Here is a 23,546-nt window from a genome sequence, read left to right as displayed (position 1 = left end):
CAAGGGCACGCAATGCCTTCCCATTCTCCACAAGTCAGGAAGGAAAATACCCAGTTTTCAAGCCATTGCAGCTACTTCTGACCAGATTAGGAACGCTCGCAGTAATAACACTAGCCACAACAAACCACGTGCTACATTTCTGGAGATCCACAAACAAAACGGAGATGTTCAACGGCAGCCTCTCACCTGAGATCTCTCAAACACTTGCAGTGCTTCAGCATGTCCATCAGAGCAGACATATAGACCACTTTCCCCATCATGCCCAGGTTGGCCAACGAAAGAGTCCGCAAATGCTGGCACTGCAATCCGATGTTAACAAGCCCAGAGCCAGTAAGAATATTTGGCAGTTGTGCTAAGGTGAGGCTCTGCAAGTAAGTCAACTGGCTAATGGCAGCCACCTCTGAATCCCCCACGCTTTGTGCCCGCACACAAGGAGGCAATGAGTTCCGAATTGCTGGCTCGTTGCGGGGCATGGCAGAGGAAAAACTGGACCCAATTATTTCCAAGGTTTCCAAAAATCGGAGGCTTCCCATCAGAGCCCAGAACACTGAAGACTCAATCTTCTGATTTGCCTGGTCCGCTAAGTTCCTCGGATATGTCTGTATCCCAATCCGAACCTTCCTTCCAAATGCTTGCGGCACCAAATTAGACGCTGTGGGAGGCTTTTCCACAGTTGCAGCAACATCTGTGATGGAGCAAACCGGTAGCGCTAACGACAGCAGGTGCTTTAGCCTGGACAGAAGCTGGCACAAGTGATTCCCTATGCTTTCTGAGCTGTGATGGTGAGCTGCAGAGAGGTTGAGGTGCCTCAGGTTGCAGCAAGACGCTACCAGGCTTTCCAGAATGCTACTGTCAATGTCATCTTCTGCTTTCCGAAACAAGGACTCTGGAGCCAGACAGTGAACGCAGCCACTGAGATTCAAACTGGTCAAGCTTTTAAGATCTTTCCCACCATTAATAACCCTCTGGATCAGGTGACCACCAGATAAGGTGCATCGGCTAAAGCTGAAGTAGAAAGGGTTGTTGAACTTCAAGTGTTGCAGGAGCCCAGAGCCATTAATCCAGGCTTTGGGCAATTGTAAAGCATCCAGACGTACATTTCGAGCCATAGAGTCCAGGAGGTTTTTAGTGGCTCCCGTCTCCGCAAAGCTACCAGGGGCAGAAATAAGGAAGGCGTGAAGGTTCTCAGGTGTCCGATCACTTAGCACTGCCAAGTACAGCCTCACCACCTCCTGATTAACGTAGCCAGGAGCCAGCCTGGCATAGAAGACGCGGAGGTTCTGGTAATGGGGCACATTGCTCTCACCTACCATTAGCTGCCCAGACAGCAAAAAACCTTCTCGCGAGCGATCAAGGATCTCAAAATAAAGCAGCAGTTTCTCAAGGCTAGTGCAGCAGGGAACGACACCGTATGACGGCGTGTAAAGGGTTTGCTTCAATTCCGAGACGCGGCTAAGAGTGGCTTTACACTCGCTGCTTAGCTGACTGGCATCGAAACCCGGATTTACGTCTATGGCCAGGGAGCGCAGGTGCTGGAGCGTGGACAGCATCTTTGAGAGACGGAGAGAGGTGATGTGGCACCCAGACAAGTTCAGTTTTACCAGGTTCTTGCATCGTGTTACGTGATCAATAGTGGAGCTGGGCAGCCAATAGCACCCAGCCATGTTCAGCTGGTAAATCTCTTTTCCGATATCCCTCATCAGTTGCTTCACTTTGTCTTTGTTTACCTGTACTCAAACAAAACCAGATTCAATGAGATATACGGCAACAGCGTGTACTGACTCAGTTTCCCATCTGAAGATGGGGTAAGAGTGGCTAGCACTTAGATTACATCGCTCATCCAAATATCTCAGGATGCCAGCACAGTTTAAGAATTATTATACTGCTAGTTGCTGGCTTAGCCTGCCATGCTTTGGACTCTTAAGATTACACTTCCTTTAGCTTCTTAGTCTGTGCAGTTCTGCATTACTGACTGCGAGCCCAAATCTGTTCAGCAGCTGCTGCTGGAATGGAGGATCATCTCCATTTTCTAACAGCAAAGCTATTTCAGCAGAACTAGCTATCTACAGAACCTCAAATTGAAAGAAGAATGTTTCCATTCTTATTCATCCAGCTTCCTCTTTTGGAAATGAGTCAAAGAGGCTTCCCCTTGCCTGCGCTTGGTGATACAGTCCTCATAAAACATATCACCCTTCATTACCGAGCTTTATTTTTGTTATAACACATATACAATTTCTGGCTTAGCTGACTGCATGCCTGACAGCAATACGCATAAGACTTTTTTTTGCACAGAAACATGGAAAATGAATTTTGAGAAAATGATAACTTTACACAACCACAGCTACAAATCGAAAGTCACGTTCACTTTCATTTTAGCTTCCAGAAACATAGAGAAGATAGTTATATAAAATACCGTCAGTGAAAACTAAGGGAGCATAGAGCTGTTCTAACAAAGCATTCTGGAAAACAAATGCTTTTATAAAACAGTTTATTGTTTATTTGATTTCAGAGTTCAAGAGCAGTTCATTTATGCACACATTGGACAGTTCTACTTCTTGGCATTTTTTCAGAAGTCATATTTGTCTTCACAGCTAACAGAAGAAGCAAGCTACTCTCCCCACCTTATAGTCCTTCTGAAGTAAAACTGTATGGGTTAGACTCTTGTCAAGGCAAAGCGTTGCGAGTTTCCTGCAGGTTCTCCTGACGTTCAGGACAAGGTCTGTGCAAGGGACGTAGCTGAGGATGTGCAAAAGGATCTCATCTGAGAATTCCATCAAGTTCACGCCATTACTTTCCTCCTCACTCTCCCCACTTACGATCTCCTGGGGGGGGAAAAAAAAAAAAAGAAAAAAAGAAAAGCTACTAGATCAGAACCTTCAGCAAAGCTTGTGAGAAAACAGATACCCCAAGAATCATAAAGATTTATAAAAAGTAAGACAAAACAGAAATGCTTGCATCTTTAAGTACTTCCATCTGCATGAAGAAACCAAAAGCTTTCCCTTAGAAGACAGTATGGATGTAGTACAAAACTTCACACAAAGCCACAGTACCTTCACTCAACTCGTTCGCTGTTGGCTACATTAGAATGAGGAAGAAAAAAAATTTACGTTAATTCCACATTTGCCACTTACTTTGCAATTGAAAAGTGACTGTCCCTGATTCTAAATATAATGCTGCAGTCTCTTTCTACATCTTCCCTTTAAGTAAGTGACATCCATTTTAGCAACCTTAAGAGTTACATAACTAAATATATATATATGTATATACACATATATATGTACACACACACACAAACCCAAAATTGCAGTCCAGCATCTGATCACCCACAGTTCTTCTGCAACATGCCTGCACCTTAACCACATTAAGCCACAGGACCGATAGCTGGGCTCCAAAGGGGACATGAGAGCCCCTTTGTTCCTCCGCCCCAACCTGCCTTCCTCTGACAGTGGGGTGACAAGAGGCACCCCAGCAACGACCCCCCAAACCCACCGGGACTGCCTGACAAGAACGTGACGGGGTGCACGCTGCCTTGTGCGGCGCAAGGACAGGACGTGGCCCCCAGCGCACCCCACCACGATGATGGCGGTTTGGGGGGGCGGCTGAGACTTTAAGCACCATCTTTAATAAAGCTCAAATTGGCATTAATGCCATTGCATCCCCTCAAGAGATGGGAGGAGCTGGTCCCCCCTCACAGCCCCTGTAAACCCCACACACACACACCCAAAGGAAGGTGATTTCGGCGCCCGCAGCCAGCCCCGTTAGACGGCGGCAGGCCCGCTTCAGGAACCGGCTCCCCGGGGCCTCCCCACGCCGCCGGGCAGCCCAGGTCGAGCCCCGCGAGGACCCGCACCTCCCGGCCCCACCGCCGCCATTTGAGCCCCCTCCAGCCCCTCTCGCTTCGCCCCCATCCCTGAGGGGGGGGCCGGCTTCCCCCAACCCCAGCCCAGGGAGACTGGGCGGAGGACGAGCCCCGCTACATCCCCGGTTAACGGCCCTCCGAGGGGCCGGAGCGGAGGGGGAAGCGGAGGGCGGGAAGAGCCCCCTCCCGTCCCGGCTCACCTCTCCAGAGCGGAACATGGCAGCGGCCGCGCGGTCCTGCCGCCGCCGCCGCCGCCTCCACCTTTCCCGAGCACCGCTCAAAACGGCCGCGTCCCGGCCTGGCTCCCCGCCGGCCCGGCCGCTGCACAGTTCTTCCGGCGCTGCCATGACCCGGCTTCCGCGGGTCGCCACACCCCCGCCTCCCCGCCGCGCCCCTCGGCCACCCCGCGCCGCCATCTTGAGCGTGGCCCGGCGTGCGGCGGGAAGCAGGGGAGGTGCCGGGTGTTCTTCGGCGCCATCTTGAGAGCGGCGCCGCCATGATGGGAGTGGCGGGTCCATGTTGGGGCGTTCTGCCGTTCCTTCATGGTTCCGCTGTCTCAGAGCGCTTTCACCCTGAGGGCAGCAGCTCTCTCCGGAGGCGAAATCCGAATTGCTTAGCGGGCAGCAGCCAGGCTCCCTTGCCTCTGCCCCAAGGCCAGCAGTGTTGGGGTGTCAGGGATGGCAGGAGCCAGACGAGCAGCCGCTCGGCCTCCTCCACCCTTAGCAGCTCCCGGCCATGGGCCCTCTGCCACCCCAGCAGCTGACTCACGCCGGGCCCACACCCCAGGAAGCCCTGACTCAGCTCCGAAAATGTAAAGCACCCTGGTTTCCCAGGGAGGTGGCAGAGCATTTGGGAGAATAATCCTCTCCCAGTTCATGCTGTGGGCTGGAAGCAGCCAGAGTGTGGACATGAGAGACAGGACACCCATAGCACCATCCGTGAACAGGCTGGTGCTAAAAAGGGGGCTACAGGGACCACCCCTTCCTCCCAGGAAAACTCCAAATAAAAACCCATCAGCTTCAGGTGTACTGGTCATCTACACAGCAATCATCAACCTGGCCTCTAACTAGGCTAAATACTCTAACTTTGGCCGCAGGTGTGAGGTATGATCCTTTGCTTTGCTGATGCAGGGAGGGTCGTGCAGAAGCCATCCAGGGCCACTGAGCGCAGCCATTGTATAAAGCAACGTCCAAGGGGAGCAGCTGGCTCAGCACTGTTACTCCTTATCCCAAATCTCAAGTACAGACAAGACCGGAGCGCTGGAATTTCCAGTTACATGTACGCTTCGGAAATTTTGTCATAGAAAATGTGTCTTAAAGATGACCCACAAAGGAAGATGAATAGGTTGCTGCTTTCTTCCTGCCTGACTGTTGCCATTTAAGGCCACATATTAGATTAGAGGTAAATTGGGGTTTCCACTTAGAAATATCAAGTGCTCAAGTCTTGATTACCTATTTTGCTTCTAGGCCTGTGAGAAGGCTCTGGAGTTAAAGAGCCCTTAGCCCTTAAATGAGGGAGAGCCTCAGTAAGAGAATCTGTACCTGCTTTGTTTGTCATGTGTTTCACCTAAATAGAAGGTAATGACAAATTAAATCTGGAGGCCCTTCAGTCAAGACTGACTTGTTTGACATCTGGGAAAAATACCGACCTACCATATTTGTAGTCATCAAGGAAAGCAGAGACCTGGGTGGAGAAGACCTGCATTTCCAATGCAAATGGTAAATAAAATCATCAGCAGGGCCCGTAAGCACAGTAAAAGCCCTGCCCAGAGAGCCAGATCGGCTGGAGCAGCCTGCATTAGGACTAGCCACGAGTTCCCTCCAGCCCTGGGCTGTACATGGAGCAGACATCAGTTGACAACCCTGAATAAGAGCTGGGAACAGAGACAGATATAAACCTCCCAAGGAGACACCAGGCTCGCAGCAGTTTGTAAGAGGAGGTGCACTTGGCCCCATGGTCCACCAAATAAATGAGCAATGTGGCGGTGTAGATAAGACGTGGAGGTTGAATGCAAGGCAGCAGCAAGACATCAGATGGGCGGTAAAAGAGGAAGGAAACGAACAGCTACAACGAACTCTGGCATTTTTCTTGATGGGCACTGGGAGGTGGCCAGACGGTGAGAAGATAAACCCTCTGTGCTGCGCCTCTCTTCAGGAACGCTCTTGGTGTGGGCACTTGGGAGCCTGCTGTGAAGATGGGTTCAGTTCAGGGCTGGGCCATGTCAGGGCAGACTTTAATCATCTTATGACTAGTACACAGTTTTCTTAGCCCAAAGAAGGCAGGCACATACCATGCTGTCCCGGTCCAGAAGGGCAAACAAACAAATTATTGCTAGTATCAAGATATTTTGCTCTGTGTAAGACAAAATCTCTTAACTGTTCAAGGCCAGACTGACCTGGGCATTTTATGGTTTTCCCTCTGGTAAGTCTCAGGTCATTTCTCTCCTCTGATTCTTCTCAAGACTGATACAGTCTGGACATCTCATCTTTTTGTCAGCATGACTAAAGCCCCGCTGGACTACAGTTGCTACAGCACTTGGTAAGCTTGGGTGAACTGCTAGCCCCACTTCTGTAAGTGATTTTCAATACTTGATATGGTTTAATAACATAAGGCCGGCTAAAGTAGATTACAGATGGGTATAATACAAGTCAGGGCAGGCTCCAGGTCAGCAATCCCTCTGCAAAGACCGGCTTCAAAGAGCAGGACTCCTCCTGCCCCAAGCGCAGCCGATACCCACAGTCCCATCCCTGAACCGGTACCTCGGAAAGCCCATTTTCTGAAGCTGACGCTTTGCACCCTTGGAGGGGACTTCTGCGAGGAGGCCGGTTTTGTTTGAATGCTCTGGGATTTCCTGGGACTTTTGCATGCAGCCAGCTGGCACCTCTCCTGAAGCAGCATACGCACGCTAACGAGAAAATGGGGCCCTCCCCACCCCAGCCAGGGACCGTTTCTGGTCAACATTCCCTGACACAGCTAAGAGACAATGAGGCCCTTCAGGGATAAATCCCAAGAGCCGCAACCATCTCCTTTGCCAAGGACATCACTAATTCCTGGCGGTGGCTTGATTCCATAAGCGGCTCAGCAAGGTGACTTTCCAGGTCACCAGCTAATTGCAGGTGAAGTGCCAGTGACTGTCTCCAGCAGGAGCGAAAGTTAGGAGCTCAGGGGGAAGAAAGGGCGTAAAACGTGTTTGCTCAGCTCCCTTTAGCTGAGCCAGCTCCCCTGGGGCAGCTAAAGGGAGTGAGAAAGTGCTGGGTGGCTTGCAAGGATCTACGGCTGCGTCCCGCCATCTCTGCAGCCTGAGAAATCCTGGTAGGTCACTGCCGCTGAGCCAGAGCGGGGGGACGCTGGCCCATGGGTGACCGTTTTAAGCCTCCTGGTCCTCCCACAACCCCTGGCTATTTGTTGCTGGAGAAGAGGAGGTGGTAGCCAGGGGATTGCTTATTCTCTAGACATCTTCTCCTTTGAGTCTTGCCCATTGCTGGTGGCTTCAAGAGCCAGGAGATGGCTAAACCAACTCCTCTACTGCCCTTCCTGTTGACAGGCCCCTCGGCATTTCCCCATTTCTGTGAAACAGCGAGAGGTGAACCGAGCCCGCCGAAACACGATGATGGAGAAATTGTGGTTAGAAAAAAAAAATCCCCCCTTTTCCAGCGCCTGGCGTTCCTGAGAGGAAACCACCCCAAGCTCCCCCCTGCTCGCTGGAGTCGGGAGCAGTGAGTAATGCTCACAGGCTTCCCTGCCCGGCACCACATTCTTTTCTCCAGCATGTAATGGCCCAGAGGAGGAATAAACCGAGCCTTGCTGGAGCAGCCTGCAGAGTAGCTGTGCACACCATGGCCTCACGCCGGAGAGGCTTGGGAAGGGTTGTGAAAGACTCAGCCTCATTTTGGTGGGGGGCTGGCTGCCTGGAGCAGCAAGGGAGATAGGAAGAAAGGCGAAAATACACCCTGTAAAGTGTTAACTAATAGAAAGCTTTGCCTGCTGTGCTCTGGAGCGTGAAAACCAGCCCAGCTCCCCTGCGCCCAGCAGCTCTGCACCAGCCCATGGCTCGCCCTCTCCCTGTGCCCACACCTCTGCCCGCCTCAGCTGCTTTCAGCCTCTGGCGTTTTGCGGCTCTGGTTTCTCCCTCACCGTCACCATCACCTTTTCTATTCTTTGTGTCTCAACACATTTTTCCACAGCAATTGGTGGCCATTTCAGGAGCGCTGACGGCAGGAGAGCAGACTCACGGACTGGCGCCCCATTTCCCTATTGCCATCATCTCATCTTGCCTCCCGGCCTTTTTCCTGCCCCGCTCCCACCAGCTCCCTCCCTCCTGCCATTGCCTCCTCCTCACCCCATTTCCCCAAGACCTCAGGTTATAAGCCCAGTTTAGGCCTTGCTCCAACCTGTTTCACCTCCCCTCTTGCAAACTGATGCTTCCAGCAACTCATCTGCCCAGCCCAGTGTCTGCACCTACAGCCTTGCCAGGCCCCTAGAGCAGCCGGGAGGGAGGCTGGGGAGATGAAGGGCAGAAACCAGCAGGTCCACCCTGAACACAGTGTGATGCTGGAGCAGGATCAGGCCAGGCAGAGGATTAAAGAGCCAATGGAGCCTGTTCCCTGCCTTTCATCTGCTGAGCGTGACACAATCCCAGCCATTAGCCCTTCAAAGACAGGCAGGTTGGAGGAGCCTTGGGAAGCCAGCACACCTGTGAGCGAAGCTGCAAGGTCTGGTCTGCCTGAGTTGGCAATGCGCAGTGGCGTCACCTCACTTCGCTCTCCCTGGTCCCTGACCCGACAGCCTGGTCCTCTGTGTCTCCTTCCTTCCTTCCTTCCACAGCAGTGCCTCCAGCTCCTGGGAGTCTCATCTGCCAGCACAGCTTTGCGAGGGTCCCTGCTGTGACTGCTCCTTTTCACAGGACTGGAGAACTCAGTCCATCAAACAAGGCTGAAGCTTCACAGGAGATTCAGAAGCCCAGAGGATGGGGACAGAGCCAAGAAGCCCTGCAAACCTCCCTGGAAGCAGCTGGGCTAGAAGCAGGTATCTGCACTGCCCACAGGAGTCCTGGTGTCACTCCCCATGCAAAATCGTCCTCCCTCCCCACACCCTTTTCCCAGCCCCACCCCTGCCCAACCATGTGCAACAGTGGCCCCGCTCTCTGAAGTCAGTTTTTTCCACTCCACAAAAGACTTTCTCTTGCCTTCATCTGAAAGCTGCTCCACCCAGCCAGCCGTTTGGCAGAGCATGAGCCTCCCAGCCTGAACTTCCCTCGCAGAGTTAATCAGGAGCAGGACAGACCAGCTCAGGCACCCGCTGCAGGGAGAAGAGGGGACACTGTGTCCTATAGGCCATGGGGTGCTGCAGACCAGCCAAAGGAGCCCTGGCCAGGGGAGAAGCCAGCTCCTTTGGCATGTTTATGGTACCACTGCACCTGCTTCCCAGCTAGCCACACTGTGCTGCTAAGGAGACACAGGGCAGCACTTCAGAAGGTGCAGCTGGATCCCCACCAAGCCCAGCTCCTCCAGCAGCTCCCTTTCACACCCTGGCAGTATCTGGGGAGCTCCAGCCCAGGGCAGCCTTGGAGATCTGCTCCACTCTTCTCCACCGTATCACCACAAGCCATCTGGCTTGTGCACCAGACAGCCCACAGCACCAGCACCCACCCCCCAGCAGATAGGGGACCTCTGCAGCCTGGCCAGGCTCTATCACAGCGCACAGTAACTGTCAAAAAGTGGCATGGAAGAAAGAAAACGAACGATCAACACCAGTCAAGCCTCTATGGTGTGCACTTTTATTTGAACTGGTCTTAAGTCAGTGTACAGGTAGCCCCTCCCTCCCCCACATACTGGCACCGCTTCTCCTAGACCCTGCGGGGGACTGTAAAGCCTTCATTCACATCTATCACTGGGGAACACAGCCCGCTTGCTTGACAAATCGAAGAGAAAAAGGATCAAGTGTGTTTTGTTTTTAAGGCGGAAAGATACAAAAAGACACTTGTTGGGTTACATAATTTACAGACAAGCAATTTTAACCTAACACCAGTAACTGGCATCGGCTCCCTCAGAGCTGGGCTGCTGCCTTCACAGAGGCGAGTAACTTCCTGTAACAATGCATTATAACAATATTTGGAATGACTATTAAAAAAAGAAACAAATGTACAATCAAAGTCCTCAGATGCATTGTAGAACTTTGGGGGCGTTCGCTCCAACATGTTTCATTTTAAGACTGCTGCTGACACCTTCACCGTTCCAGTTTTTTAATCCTGAGTCAAGCGCCAAAAAAAAACAAATAAAGCCATGCCAATCTCATCTTGTTTTATGCGCATTTATGGGTTTCATTTCGTCACAAGGGTGTGGGTGTTGATAACAGTCCGGTTTAGAAGCATTTGCGGTGGACAATGGAGGGTCCAGATTCATCGTACTCCTGCTTGCTGATCCACATCTGCTGGAAGGTGGATAGGGAGGCCAGGATGGAGCCTCCGATCCAGACAGAGTACTTGCGCTCGGGTGGGGCAATGATCTGCAGGGAAGAGGAGGAGTCAGTCAGAGGCACAGTGTCATGCTACGCTCACTGCCCACGCATGGCCCTGCAAGACAGAGCTGCCCAATTCCCTTATCTAGCCTTGGTCAAGACACCATGAAGTTCAAACAGGCTTAAGACACACCCTCACACTTCCATCTCCCTCCATCCCCCTCCACAGCCAGTATTTACACTAATTCATAGGGTTGGGTGGATGCCCTCTCATCCAGAGCAAGGCCATTAAGGCTGCAGACTCAGAAGTATGGTTTCCATCCTCTCTAGTAGGAGCTTGGCTCATCCCACCTCCACCCACTCTGCATTCCAGCATTAACAGGGGCAGAGAGCTTCCCCAGACTCCATCCTACCTTGATTTTCATTGTGCTGGGCGCCAGGGCTGTGATCTCCTTCTGCATCCTGTCAGCAATGCCAGGGTACATTGTGGTACCACCAGACAGCACCGTGTTGGCATACAGGTCCTTACGGATATCCACATCGCACTTCATGATGGAGTTGAAGGTAGTTTCATGGATACCGCAGGACTCCATACCTGTGAGGAAGAAGCCATCTCAAGTCAGCAAGGGCTCAGAAACAGCCAAAGAAGCCTGAGGGGCTACTACAGGCAACCCAGAGACCAGAAGCCCCTTCAGTGGTAAGGCACTGCAGAGCCACGGCTCCGACAGGCTCAACCTCCAGACTGTCCCAAGTCCCTCAAACAGCTTTAGGCTGTGTGGAAAGCGAGGCCAAGTGGTGGGACAGCACAGAACTTGCTATGGACCGCCAGAAACATGGTAACTGGCTGTCATGGACTCCATGTTACCCTTTACAGAAAACACTGAGGGGTATTCTGGACTTACCCAAGAAAGATGGCTGGAAGAGGGCCTCAGGGCACCTGAACCTCTCGTTGCCAATGGTGATGACCTGGCCATCAGGGAGTTCATAGCTCTTCTCCAGGGAGGAGCTAGAGGCAGCTGTGGCCATCTCCTGCTCAAAATCCAGGGCAACATAGCACAGCTTCTCCTTGATGTCACGCACAATTTCTCTCTCAGCTGTGGTGGTGAAGCTGTAGCCTCTTTCTGTCAGGATCTTCATGAGGTAGTCCGTCAGGTCACGGCCAGCCAGATCCAGACGGAGGATGGCATGGGGGAGGGCATAACCTTCGTAGATGGGCACAGTGTGGGTAACACCATCACCAGAGTCCATCACAATACCAGTGGTACGACCAGAGGCATACAGGGACAACACAGCCTGGATGGCTACATACATGGCTGGGGTGTTGAAGGTCTCAAACATGATCTAGGGAGAGAAAAGAAGGGGTTGAGTCAACAGCAAAAAACAGGGTTCTCACTACAGGTATACACCAAGTCCATGCAAGTGAGGTTTCACTTTTGTCCCTAGATAAGAGATTTCTCTCCACTCCCCCTCGAAGTCCATGCTTATCTTGCCTGGTCTCCACCCACACCTGCTAGGTCAGAGCCTGAGCAGGGCCACCACCACCACAGACCCATCCTCATGTCACAGCAAAAGCAAAACAAATGCCAAGTAATCTACAGTAAAGTCACTCAAGGCTGGTAAATGGATTAGTGTGTCTAGTCAGAAACAGCAGTTAGACAAGTTACTAGTTCAGTCTCAAGAGAAAGCCAGCTTAGAAGAGCAAACAAAACCTGTCAAGATCCAGCAAAGAGGAGACTCAGGTCAGGAAAGGAAAACCCTGTAAAGATGGCAAAAAGGGAGAATAGTGGTGAAGAGGAGAGGACAACATGGAAGAGGAGAGCTCGCCTGCAGCAACATCTACTGTAGCACCAAGTGCTGGAGTTTTACACACCTGTGTCATCTTCTCTCTGTTGGCTTTGGGGTTCAGGGGAGCCTCTGTGAGCAGCACAGGGTGCTCCTCAGGGGCTACTCTCAGCTCATTGTAGAAAGTGTGGTGCCAGATCTTCTCCATGTCATCCCAGTTGGTGACAATACCGTGTTCAATGGGGTACTTCAGGGTCAGGATACCTCTTTTGCTCTGGGCTTCATCACCAACATAGCTGTCTTTCTGGCCCATACCAACCATCACACCCTGCACAACAAAGAATAAGCAGTAAGTACAGCTGAAGGGCAAGCCCCACCGGGTGGATAATCTGCTTTTCCTCAAAGCTGGGTCTTCAATTACTGTCCCTCTGCTGTCTCCACTCTATCAAGAAAGGCATTCAGCCAACCGTTCCAACACATGCCGCACAAAAGCTCTGCAGGAGACTGTATTCCCCACCAGCTGTATGGCAGCACAGAAACCTCTTGTGTTATATAAAGCCAAATAAAAGGGCCAGCTGAAGCTGAGTGCCTTTGGGGGGAACGGTTTCCACTGAAAACTCTTCTCTTTTGTCTGGTAACATGCACCTCAGTCACCTACCTGATGTCTGGGGCGACCCACGATGGATGGGAAGACAGCACGGGGGGCATCATCCCCAGCAAAACCGGCCTTGCACATACCGGAACCATTGTCAACAACGAGCGCAGCAATATCATCATCCATGGCTGGCTGCAGAAGAAAATAGAAAAACAGACATGAGCATCACTGGTCACGCACCAGCCACCGAGCCTCATCCCCGCAGCGGCCAGCGAGGAAGGGAAAGCAACGCCGCCAAGGCCTTCCCCACCCATTTCCTTCCTGCCACTGCCGCATCGCTTCACCCGCCGCCCACTAGAGGGGGCGACGCCTTCCAGATTTCGACGCTGCTGCACGGATTTGGGACAAAGGAAGTCCCTGCGCCCTCTCGCATTATTACCATAAAAGGCAATGGATGGAGCGCACCGCGCCTCTCCGGCCTCGCCCATCATCAGCTTTTGGGGGGATGCTGGTGGCCACTCCCCTCCCTGGCCAGGTGGGCGCGGCTGCCACGCCCCAGCACCCCACCGTGTGCCAGGCGGAGGGGCTCGACAACCTCACCGGGCTCCGTGCAGAGCAGCTGCAGGTCACGCACTGCACTCTCAACGGTGCAAGAGCAGCTTGCAGGTCATGCACCACGCCTGCAACAGTGCAGAGCAGCTCAAGGAGCCAGAACAGTCCCAAAAAGCCACTGCAAGGAGCCGCAGCAAGGCGAGCAGTAGCCACCTCACCCAGCATGACCGGTGCTCTGCCCCACCAAAGAGCGGCAGCACGGGTGGGATTAAAGCCAGGGTCTTATGCAATTGCCGCCCGCCCTGAGCAGGGCGAGCTCAGCTCCGGCGCCTCCGACAGCGCCGGTTTAATCCCCTGGCAATGAGGGGGGGGGCAGCTGCCGGCACATGTGCCAGCCCGGGGAGCACAGTCGCCGCCTGGGCACACGGGGGCTTCCCCCCCGCCCCTTCCCCACCCCTTTGCATGCAGCTTTTGTTCCGATGCAACAACCTCACCCTCAGCAGGAGGTGCAGCCCCCCCTTCCCCTACATGAAAAACCCACAGGGGCTGCATGGGGGGGACGACCGCGCCCCTCTCCAACCAGGGGACAACGCCCCCAGGTCCAGCCGCGCCGGGGGCCCCCCCAAATCCCTCCACCGACGGCTGAGGGGGGGCATCGCGCAGCAGACAAAGCCCCGCACCCCGTTTTCCCGCCCCTACCCGGGACACAATAGCCAAGCCTCTCGCCAGCAATCCTCTTACGAGGCGGATTACCCCTACGGGCAGCACCCCTCAATCATTATTAAAGCGCCATTTCTTTCCACAACCCCTTAAAATATTGCAGCGCAGGGCGGGCTGCGCTCCCTCAGCAAACAAAGGGCGCCCCGGAGAGCGGGCACGCCATCTTCTAAAACACGCTTAATTAACCCAATATGAACAATCGCAACGATTTAACGGCGCAGCAAGAGGAGACCCCCTCCACCCCCGCTCCCCCCTCACCTTTGGGGTGTTGTGCGGTCGGAGCCGGGGCGGGCGGCGCGAGGCGGCGGCGGGAGCGGGAAGCGCGCACGCAGGTGAAGGCAGGCAGAGAGCTCGCGGCGGCTCCCGCCCGCCGCCCGCCCCGCCTTTTATTGGGCCGCCGCCGCTGCCGCCTCGCCATAAAAGGAAACTTTCGGAGCGCGCCGCTCCCATTGGCCCCCGCCGCGCCTCCCCGCCTCGTGCCGCCCCGCCCCGCCCGGCGAGCGCGGCAGCGCCCCCCACCCTGTAAAGGGGGAAAACAAAAAAAATATTGAGAGAGGGGACATAAATGGGGGAAGGGGGGGTTGCAACCCCTCCACCCGCGCCCAGTTTCACTCTGCTTAGCTGGGGAACTGGCCCTGTTGCCCCCGTGCTCGGCCCCACCCGGGGATCGCGGTGCTCCCGCAGCCCCCACGCAGTCCCCGCAGGAGGGGAACGGCCGCGACCCTCAGACAAAGCCCCGGGGCTGGGGGAGGGGGGCGTTCCCCCCCGGGCTGTGCGGGACACGGGCGGGCGGCTGCAGCCCCCGCAGGAGGGAATTGGGGGGGAACCCCCGGGGGTAACGTGCAGAACCCCGCTGATGGGTGGGGAGAGGTTGCTGCTGCCCCATCGCCCTGCCCGTGGAGACGGCCCGTCTCCTGCACCCCCACCGGGGCAGCCACCCACGGTGGGTCCCAGCCCGGAGCGGAATTTGGGGCCAAGTTCAGTGCTCATGTCAGCAGGCAACGGCTTCTACCAGGCCTTCGGCCCTTGAACCCACCCGGGGGGGACATGGCAGCCACCTCCGTGCACCCTCAAACGCCGTGTCCCCACGGCAGCAGCCATTCCTGGGAGAACAAAATGCTCCCCTGGCTCCGACTCAGGCCCGGAGCCAAGCTGGGGGCCCTGGTCAGATCCCCGGGCTGGCGAGGGGTCACCGCAGCAACAGCCGTTCGGTTAGATTTGGGCAATATTTGCTTCTGTCGCCTTTGAGCCAAAGCTTGTCGGAGCGGGAGACGTGGCCACTCCTGCCCGGGGCTGCCTTTCTGCAATTCCCTCTTTGGCTGTTACGAGCCAATATCGGTTGGAAATAAAGGCGAGGGCAGCGTCCGCCGAGCAGCAGGCAGCAGCGACAAGGGGGCTTTGCATCTCCAGAGCGTTGTGTGAACGCGGGCTGATTAATCAAGTTAATTAAGCAGCCCTGAAGAGTAAAGTAGCGGCAGCCGCTCGCAATCTGTTGCCGGTTGGAAGCAGCGCAGACTTCGGATTGTGGACCTTGCGTGTCTAATCTCAGTGGTTGGAAAACAGCAATGATGGGAAAAATAAAAGGAATTTTGGAAAAAACAACGCTAAAAATGCTGGTTGTTCATGGGACACCCCTTGCTCGGCATTGCGGGGGGTGGGCTGGGGGAGCTGGCCTTGCCTTCGGGGTCTTGCAGCCCATGCCGGCAAGCTCTTTGTCAGTGGGATGCTGCAGAGATCACTGTGAGGATGAGGATGGGGCCTGGAGGATGGGCCCCCTCCCCAAATTGCCAGCTGCCTTCCCCGGCGGGGGGTCTGGCTGAGGCGGGGGGGACCCAGGTGTTGTCACCCCCTCCACCATTTCTCCCTGCGGTGTGACAAACAAAGGAGGAGAGCAGCAGGAGGAACCTGCAAAAGCTCTCTGAGATGGAGATTTGCAATTACCTGAGGAGGGCGGGCGGGAATTGGAGGAGATGGGACACCGGGGATGGATGGGAACATGAGGAGCAGCCTTTTTCTGTGGGACAGCATCCCCTTCCCCAGGAGTGCCTTGTCCAGAAGCTGGTGGCGATGCCCCAGAACCCAGCACCACGGCTGCTCCCAGATGGGTGCTTTGGAGGGGATGGTGTGGAGAGGAGAGACAGGAGCCCAGTGGGCTCTGCTGGGCCACCCCAGGGCCGTGCCTCATCCCTCAGGGCAGAGCTGGCCATGGTGGTGGACCTGCCCTGCCGGGCCACCTTGGGACCACGCCATCCCCTCCACGCTGGAGATGGCCATGGTGATGGAGCAGAGATACCCCAGCATGCGAGGACCATCCCCATGGGAAGCCCTTGGTGGAAGAAGATCCAGCCTGGATGAGCTGGAGTTTCTGCAGAGCCATGCTAGAGAAGAGCGGCCTTTGCACAGTCGTTTCCCTGCCACCTCAGGTGGATCATGCAAGATCTCTGTATCGCAGCTTCCCTTGCAGTAAAATGGGAGTCATCGCTGTTAATTACCTACCTCACAGGGAATTAATTAATGTTTGTGCTCCACTTTGAAAAGGCTGATTATTAATTAGAAGATTATACGTCAAATAAGGGGAGCCACAAGGCACGGGTACAGCTGATGGCCCTTGCGGGTGTAAAGCGTGGTCCACGAACACGCTGATAAGGGGTCTGCAGGAAACAGCGGTGGGAAAAAGTCCTACGATAGCACTGGGGTGATGGGTTTGGGATGGAGAACATCAGCGGGAGGTCAGGACCAGGTGGGGAGGCTGCCATGACTCCTGGGGGTCTTGGTCAGTGGGATGGGGGCTGCACTGGGGGGGTGGGATGCTCCGCTCCACTCTGCTGCATCCCGGAGAGCCAGTTGGGTGGAGCAGGGCTGGGGAGCCATGGATGCAAGAGAGCCCATTAGGCGGGGAGGGGAATTACCGGGCAATTAGTGTCTCTTGATTATTGGACTGAATCAGAAAGCAATCAATCTGCCAGCATCCGGCGGGCAGTTACACGGTCCCTGTGTCTCTGGCTTTGGGGGGCCGGTGGGATTTGGCCTCGGTGGGGATGGCAGGATGTGGCCCGCAGCATACGGCTGGGTGCCACCGCTTCCTCCCAGCCTGAAACCAATTTGATAGCAAAGCCACCAGCCAGTCACCGTGTTCACCACTCAGACCATGCATGGTGTGATGGACCAAGCCGGCTCCGCTGGCTGTGGCTCGGGGCTCTCCTCCTGTCTGCTCCTGGGGTGTTGCAAAAGCCGAGAGGAGAGAAAAGGGAACCGAGCAAAGAACTCCCCGGCTGTCATGTTACCCTTGGGCAGAAATCGCAAGCTCCTGAGTTTCCCTGTTTTGCTTCACTTCTCCCTGCTTGTCCTTGGAGCTCGGTTCACCCCAGCTCCGGACAAAACTATCTGGGGGAGGATCCTCCTGCCCTTCGCTAGCTGATACGGCTGGGTTTGAATTTCTGCACTTGTGGGACAACATGTGAGCTTTCCTTTCCACTTGTTTCTTCCAGGCCTTCCCCTAAAGCAGAAGCCCTTTGCTCACACAGGGACGGCGTCTGCTGCACATTTGGGGAGAGGAAGGTCAAGGGGGAGAAATAATCCCAGCAGCTTTTGGGGCCGGAGTGAACTTCTGCACATCACCTTCAGCTCCTCCATCGCTGCCCTCGCCGCGTGCTCGGGCCTCTGCTCTCTCCCTCTTGCTGTTGTGACAATGAGAAAAAAGGTGGAAAATCCTGGAACCAGTCCAGTTGCTTTAAATCACCCTCCTGTGAAAATCACGGAGGTTTTTCAGAGTGCTGGCTTTCCCCTCCCTTCCCACTCCCCGAGGGGAAGAGAGAAAGGTGCTGCCCACATCCCCTATTTCGCAGGCATGGGGACCATCCCAGCGCCTTCCTCTTTTTCATTGTACTCCTTGCGGCATCAGCTCCAATGAGAATTTGCAGGAATTAAAAATCTAAGCAGAAACCCCAGGCCCGTCTCCCTCTTTGGAGGTGTTTTGCAGGGCCTGACCGCAGCCCCCACCTCTCCCTTTACAGGGACACGTTCAGAGTTAAAACCTGAAGCAAACCAGCCCCTGACATTTTCCTGACTCGTTGTGTTGCATCCCCATCTCCAACGAGCTGCAGCCTCTGCTCTCCCCCTTAAAGCATCACTCCCCGCTCTCCTGCGTCCCTCCCCGAGGCTCCTGCTCCTTTGTATTGACCCTCCAGCTCTCTCTGATTTATCAGCACCTTTTGCAGCGAGAGATGAAAGCCTTTCTCTCTGCAGACTTCCATGTGCAAGGGACCGTTCTCCCCCGATCCGCTGTCTCCGCGGTGCATTGAGCATCTCCCCCACCCACAATCATTCTATTGTACCACTGGAAAATGTATAAATTCACCGCTTTCCATCTTCAGGCCGCCGACAGACATCCCGTGCCAGGTTTTGCTGAGGCTGTTGGGAAAGGCACAGCCCTGCGCAGGTAGAGGAGGTGGTAGAAGGGGACACGTGCCTGGTTTACACCCTGCTGTCCCCCATACCAGGACTTTGCCGGAGGGGTTGAAGCCCTGAGCAGTGGTTTTTCTCCTCGTGTTTCCCCAGCCGTGCCTGTCCTCCAGCCCCATCTCTTCACGCCTCCCCAGCCCCTCCATGGTGTACCCCCGAGCTGATCCCTGTGACATTTCCAGATCGTGATGCTGGCCCCGGGGTCCCCCAGCCTATGCAGGCAGCAGGAGAGCAGGGCTTCGTTCCCAGCCTTGCAGGCGGCTGGGAAAGCGGCCGACACTGCACTGGTGGGGAAACCAGCTGATACTGGGGCTGAGCATCCTCTGCTCAGCTCCATCCTGGCCCCCAACAGCTATGCTTCACTCCCACCCTCCCCGGGCCGAGCTGGCTCTGCCAGAGCAGAGCAAAACCCTCCCTTCCCCCACCGCTTAAATGTGCTGCTGGTGCTCTCTCGGTTGACCTTGACAGCAAGAGCCGATGAGGCCCAAGCGTTGAATTGTTTTTGGCCCAAGGTCGTTCCCCAGCACAGCACGATTGCACCAGCGCAGCCAGACTCCCGGGGCGATGCCAGCCAGGCTCGAGCCTCCGGCCTCCCGGCCACCCCACGCATCTTTGGGGTCTGCTTCTCCTGCGGCGATGGGACAGGTATAAGCTAAGCCCTACGCTGGCCTCTTCCCCTGGGCCGTGGGGATTGAGAGCGGAGGAGCAGCCCTCCCCCTCCAGCCCGGCCCAACGTCAGCTGCAGGGGATCTTTCCTCCAGCTAAAAACAGAAGGGGAAGAGAAAAAGCCCATCCTCCCTGGGCTTTCTCTGCAAAGCTCAGCCCTGCTCACCCCACCCACGTCACCTCCCAAATGCCACTGAGTGACCCCTCCACCGGGGGGGGTCACTTTCCCGCAAAGGATGCTCCTCGGGGTTCCGTTACCTGGCCCCGCAAAAGGCTCCCACGTGTGTTACACAGCACTATGCCGAGCCGTACGGTGTATTTTCAACTGCTTCTTAATTACTTTGAGAATTGATTTTTCTTGGTGGCTGACGATAAAGGCAGGGAGGCAGCTGGATGGAGTTTTCTGCTCGTACCGTACCTAGGAAATGAAACAGATCCTGGGCTACCCAAGCACGCCGGGAAATTCGCTTTGATCTCTGCTGGGCTAATGGCACTTTCCATCTGCAGGCTTCAAGCCGTTGGCAGAGGTGACCTGTCCCACCTCGGAGAGGGAGGGAAGAGCGCTGTCTTTGTTTTCGGTGTGGGAAATGGAGGAGCGGAGAGCGGGGATGCCCATTGTCCCTGGTCGGGATGGCTTTCCCACCCATGTCAGGTAATGAATTCTCACTCACTTCTGACTCTGCCAGCAATTCCGCTTTGGGTTTGGGGGTGTAATTGCCTTTTATCCCCAGCAACTGGTGCCAGGGGTCACGTTGGCGTAATGGGTAAATGGAAGAGAGGGGTCTGAGGCAGCCGTGCTCTGCTGCTGTGGCTGGGGCAGCCCTGAGCACCTGCAGACGGGGCCCCCCCCAGCAGTCCCAGACCGGCACCCGGCTCCTCTTCCCATGGGCGCAGGGATGCTGTGGGAAGGGTGGGGTTTGCCCATTCCTAGAAGGAGGGATGCGGAGGCACATGTCCCAGCCCCATCCCTGCCTGGGCTGGTCCCTGGCTCTGTTTGTGCAGCCGATGCTGAGCCCCGACGCTGAGCCCCGACGCAAGCGGCTCGCCCCAGGCGGGGAGTCGGTGATGGAGGGGTGGGACCTGCTCTTGTCAATGCCCCATCTGCTCCCCATGCTCCTCTGGGTTAAAATAAACCCTCAGGTGTGATTCGGCCTGTACGGAGCGCTCAACCCTTTCACCAGAACCACCAGAAATGAAACGCCGCTGCCATCCGTCTCCTCGGACCTTGGCTCTCTGCCGGGAAGCGGGTGCAGGGGAGGAGGACCAGGGAGGTTTTCATCTAGTGCCAGGCAGAGCAGGCTTGTTTTTGGTCCCCATGGCAGGGACAACAGCGGGGTGATGCTGTTCAGGATGGGCAGTTGAGGTGATGCTGCTCCCAACCAGCCCCTCTGGTCCAGCTCTCGCTGAGATCTACAGCAAACCCAGGGGCAAGCTGGTGAGCTTGCAACGATATCATCCCTCTGCTATCATCCAGAAGATGCTCCGCGCACAAACTGGGGATGAAAGGAAACCAGTGCCACAAAGCTGGTGTGCAGGGGCACCAATTCCTGCTGCAATTTATTGCCCATTGCCCCCAAAGTTTCCATCCCTCACTTGAGACAGTGTGTGCTTTGTTTGGCTCATTTCACACATTCCTGCTGGCAGGATAAGATCTCCAGAGAAAGGCAAACAAAAGCCATGGGTGCCGTGTGCTGTCACTGCCCTGACGCGTTCAGGTACTCTGCTTGCTCCTCACCAGCTCTGACCTGGGACTAGCGATGTTTACCCTGATGTTCATCCCACCGCGGGCTGGTCTGTGGGATGGAAATCCAGAAGGAGAAAGCGTGATGGCACCTGGGTGGTTTTGTGAGTGGTCAGGTCCCTCCTGCTCCCAAGGAAGAGGACAGCAGACTTCTGCTCTCGCCTGGCACCAGGGTCCCTTTGCCACCCTTGGGTGCCCTCTTGGTGTCCCTTGTGTGCTGGGATGTGCATGGGCAGGCGTTGAGGCCCTCTGGGGTGGTGGAGGTCTTTATCAGCTCTGAGAATATTTGAAAAATGCACTTGAGCCCCATTAAAACCTCGAGGACTTGCAGCTCACAAGTGGCACTCACCGAGAGCAATGGCCAAGCCCTGGGGACTCCCCGCGTGCCCTGGCACAGGCGTCCCTCAAGGGACCCTGTGCTGGTACGTGCAGGATGGTGTATGAACACATCCCTCACTCCTCCGGCCCCTAACAAGAAACAGGGTTAAGGAATCCATATTCCTGCTCTCTTCCCTGTGCTGGACCCGTGCAGGTTGCAGAGGTGGCTTCCAGACCTTCTCCATCGCTGGAGCACCACAGGCAGCAGAGCAGTGGAGGAAGCCAAGCAGATACAGGGGGCTCCAGGACCACAGTGGGGCTCAGACGGAAAATGGGCTGAGAGATGAAGGATGGCTGCTGTCTCTCCAGCTTTTCGGCCCAAGGAAGAGACAAATCAGCACCCAGAAAAATAGGGGGTGATTTTCCTACAGGGACTTTGCAGGAGATAACTGCAGCCTGGAGACCCCTTGGTCCCAGTACCACCCCCACGGCTGTGAGACAGCTTCATAGCATCTTTCACTCGCTGGGAGCCCTTGTTCTTATTTTGCAAGAGTTCTGGGAGAGGGGAACAAGCAAGAGGAAGACGCAGCAACCAGCCGTCGTGCTGGGAATGAGGAAGCCCAGCGCACAGGGCAGCTCTGGCGCCGGCACAGCCGGGGCTCAGTGCTGGCGACAGCCTGTCAGGGCAAGGGGTGTCCCTGCTTCACCCCGACATCGCCCAGCTCGGGTCCCTCGCTCAGTGCCCACTCAGGGGGGCTGCTCACCCAGCCTCATGGGGACCAGAGCCCCCCTGCCTGAACCCTGCAGCTTCTGGGACCGGAAAAGGTTTTCTCTTGCCCATCCAACACGGGGCACATCGCTCCACAGCTGAACCCAGATCTCTTCCTTCAGCTTCTTCCTCTGCCGTGGAGGCTGGCGAAAGGAGGACACGTTGCCTTCTCCCTGCGGCAAAGGAAGGAGATCGGCTGGGGTGGCGAGGGTCCCCCCCTCCCCGCTCATGAGCGCCCACCCCTCTCTGGGCACATGTTTCAATGAAGGCAGAGTGGCCGAGGGACCAGTCTACCCAGCAGCTCTCAGCACAGCCACTGGCCTGGGGAAATAACCCTTAAATGGCAAAACCTGGCCCTGTCTCTGTGTAACCAGCCGGAGAAAGAGGCAGCGGAAACCGGAAACCAGAGAGCAGCTGAGGCCCACCGCCCTCCCTCCACCGCTTCATAAACCCTAAATTCACCAGGAGTACACTTCAGAAACGATCGCCTCCCCCCTCTGCCCTGTCTGAGTTGTCAGGGTATCCCCCTGCGGGATGGGTGCCCTGGATCATCCTGCATCCCTGGATTGTCCTGCAGCCCAGAGGATCCTGCACGCCTGGTTTATCCTGCATCCCAGAGGATCCTGCACCCCCGGATCATCCTGCACTCCAATTCTGGAGGCAGGCATGGGGAGGGAAAAGGTGTCTGTGTTTCCCCTCCCTTGTGCCTCAGCTCGAGGAACGACGACGGATAAGAGCCCACCTGACCCCAGGTGCATCCAGGAGATGCCGGGAACGAGTTCCTGAAGTGCTGCAGGCCTGTGCTTCCTTCCAAGGTAACTCTTCGTGCTCAGCAGTGAAAATATTTCTGAGCTCTTGAAGTCTCCATGTCCTGGCATGGAAAGAAGCTTGGATGCTCACTCATCTCCCAGGGAATTCAAGGTTCTCCCCGCCGTGAAGGAGAGCCAGCGATCTGCCTGCAGCCTGAGCCCCTCCACAGGGTTGGTGCTTTCCATTGCGTGATGGGCAAGGTGGGTTTCACAGTGCAGGACAAGCTCGCAGGGATCGTGAATTTCCTCCCATACATCACCAGTTCCACCTAATGAAAGCTGCACCAGTGCCCAGCGTGTCAGGAGCTCCCAATATTTGCTTTGTCTGGTTTATTGGCCATCCTGGTTTCTTTATTTTTTTTTTTAATGAATATATTTCTTACACTTTGTCTAATCACATCCTGACAGCCAGCGGGCAGCGAGCGTCCACAAGCCGCTCCTGGCTGATGCTGGGGTGGAGAGCAAAGTCCTTCACCCAGCTGCTCCCATGGATTCACATCTCCAGGATGGCACAGGCAGCCCGGAAAGCTGAGCGATCCCAATGCCAAGACTTGCTGCGTTACCATTTCCCAGCACGTTTCTCTGTGAGTGCTCTGCCGGCAGACTCGTTAGCTGTGACATCTCATTAAAGCAACCGTCCTTGGGGAAATTGGCTTGCACACAGGAGCACTGGTTTTGGCGTTGCCCGTTTCCTCCCCACCTTCAGGTGGGAGCAAGGACCGAGCAGTGGGAGAAGACCCGTCCGTTGGGATACATGCAGTAACTGCCCTTGCTGCAAGGGGAAAGGCAGAGGGAGAAGTCTACACACATCAAAAAGG

At 55.4% G+C, this 23,546-nt stretch overlaps 2 protein-coding genes across 3 annotated transcripts in view; both read right to left on the bottom strand.

The window, feature by feature from the left end:
• Positions 1–4,275, bottom strand: part of FBXL18 (F-box and leucine rich repeat protein 18) — a 25,352-nt gene extending 21,077 nt beyond the window's left edge. For both annotated transcript variants that reach the window (XM_086759847.1, XM_086759848.1), the window contains exons 1-3: positions 4,060–4,275; positions 2,622–2,822; positions 187–1,727 (exon numbers count right to left, since the gene is read on the bottom strand). In XM_086759847.1, coding sequence (XP_086615973.1) covers positions 187–1,727; positions 2,622–2,822; positions 4,060–4,275 — 1,958 coding nt within the window. The remainder of the gene's footprint in view (positions 1–186; positions 1,728–2,621; positions 2,823–4,059) is intronic.
• A 5,337-nt stretch (positions 4,276–9,612) lies between these two features.
• ACTB (actin beta) lies at positions 9,613–14,354 on the bottom strand. The gene is made up of 6 exons (XM_086759321.1): positions 14,223–14,354; positions 12,756–12,884; positions 12,186–12,425; positions 11,218–11,656; positions 10,729–10,910; positions 9,613–10,363 (listed from the first exon to the last, which is right to left on the bottom strand). The coding sequence occupies exons 2-6, from the start codon at positions 12,876–12,878 to the stop codon at positions 10,220–10,222; spliced, it is 1,128 nt and encodes a 375-aa protein (XP_086615447.1). The 5' UTR covers positions 12,879–12,884; positions 14,223–14,354; the 3' UTR covers positions 9,613–10,219.
• Positions 14,355–23,546: the final 9,192 nt, after the last annotated feature.

The sequence above is a fragment of the Chlamydotis macqueenii genome, chromosome 15, assembly GCF_036417535.1.
Source record: "Chlamydotis macqueenii isolate bChlMac1 chromosome 15, bChlMac1.mat, whole genome shotgun sequence".
Taxonomy (NCBI): domain Eukaryota; kingdom Metazoa; phylum Chordata; class Aves; order Otidiformes; family Otididae; genus Chlamydotis; species Chlamydotis macqueenii.
Note: the sequence above shows the minus strand (reverse complement) of the source record. Positions and strands in the feature narration are given on the sequence as shown.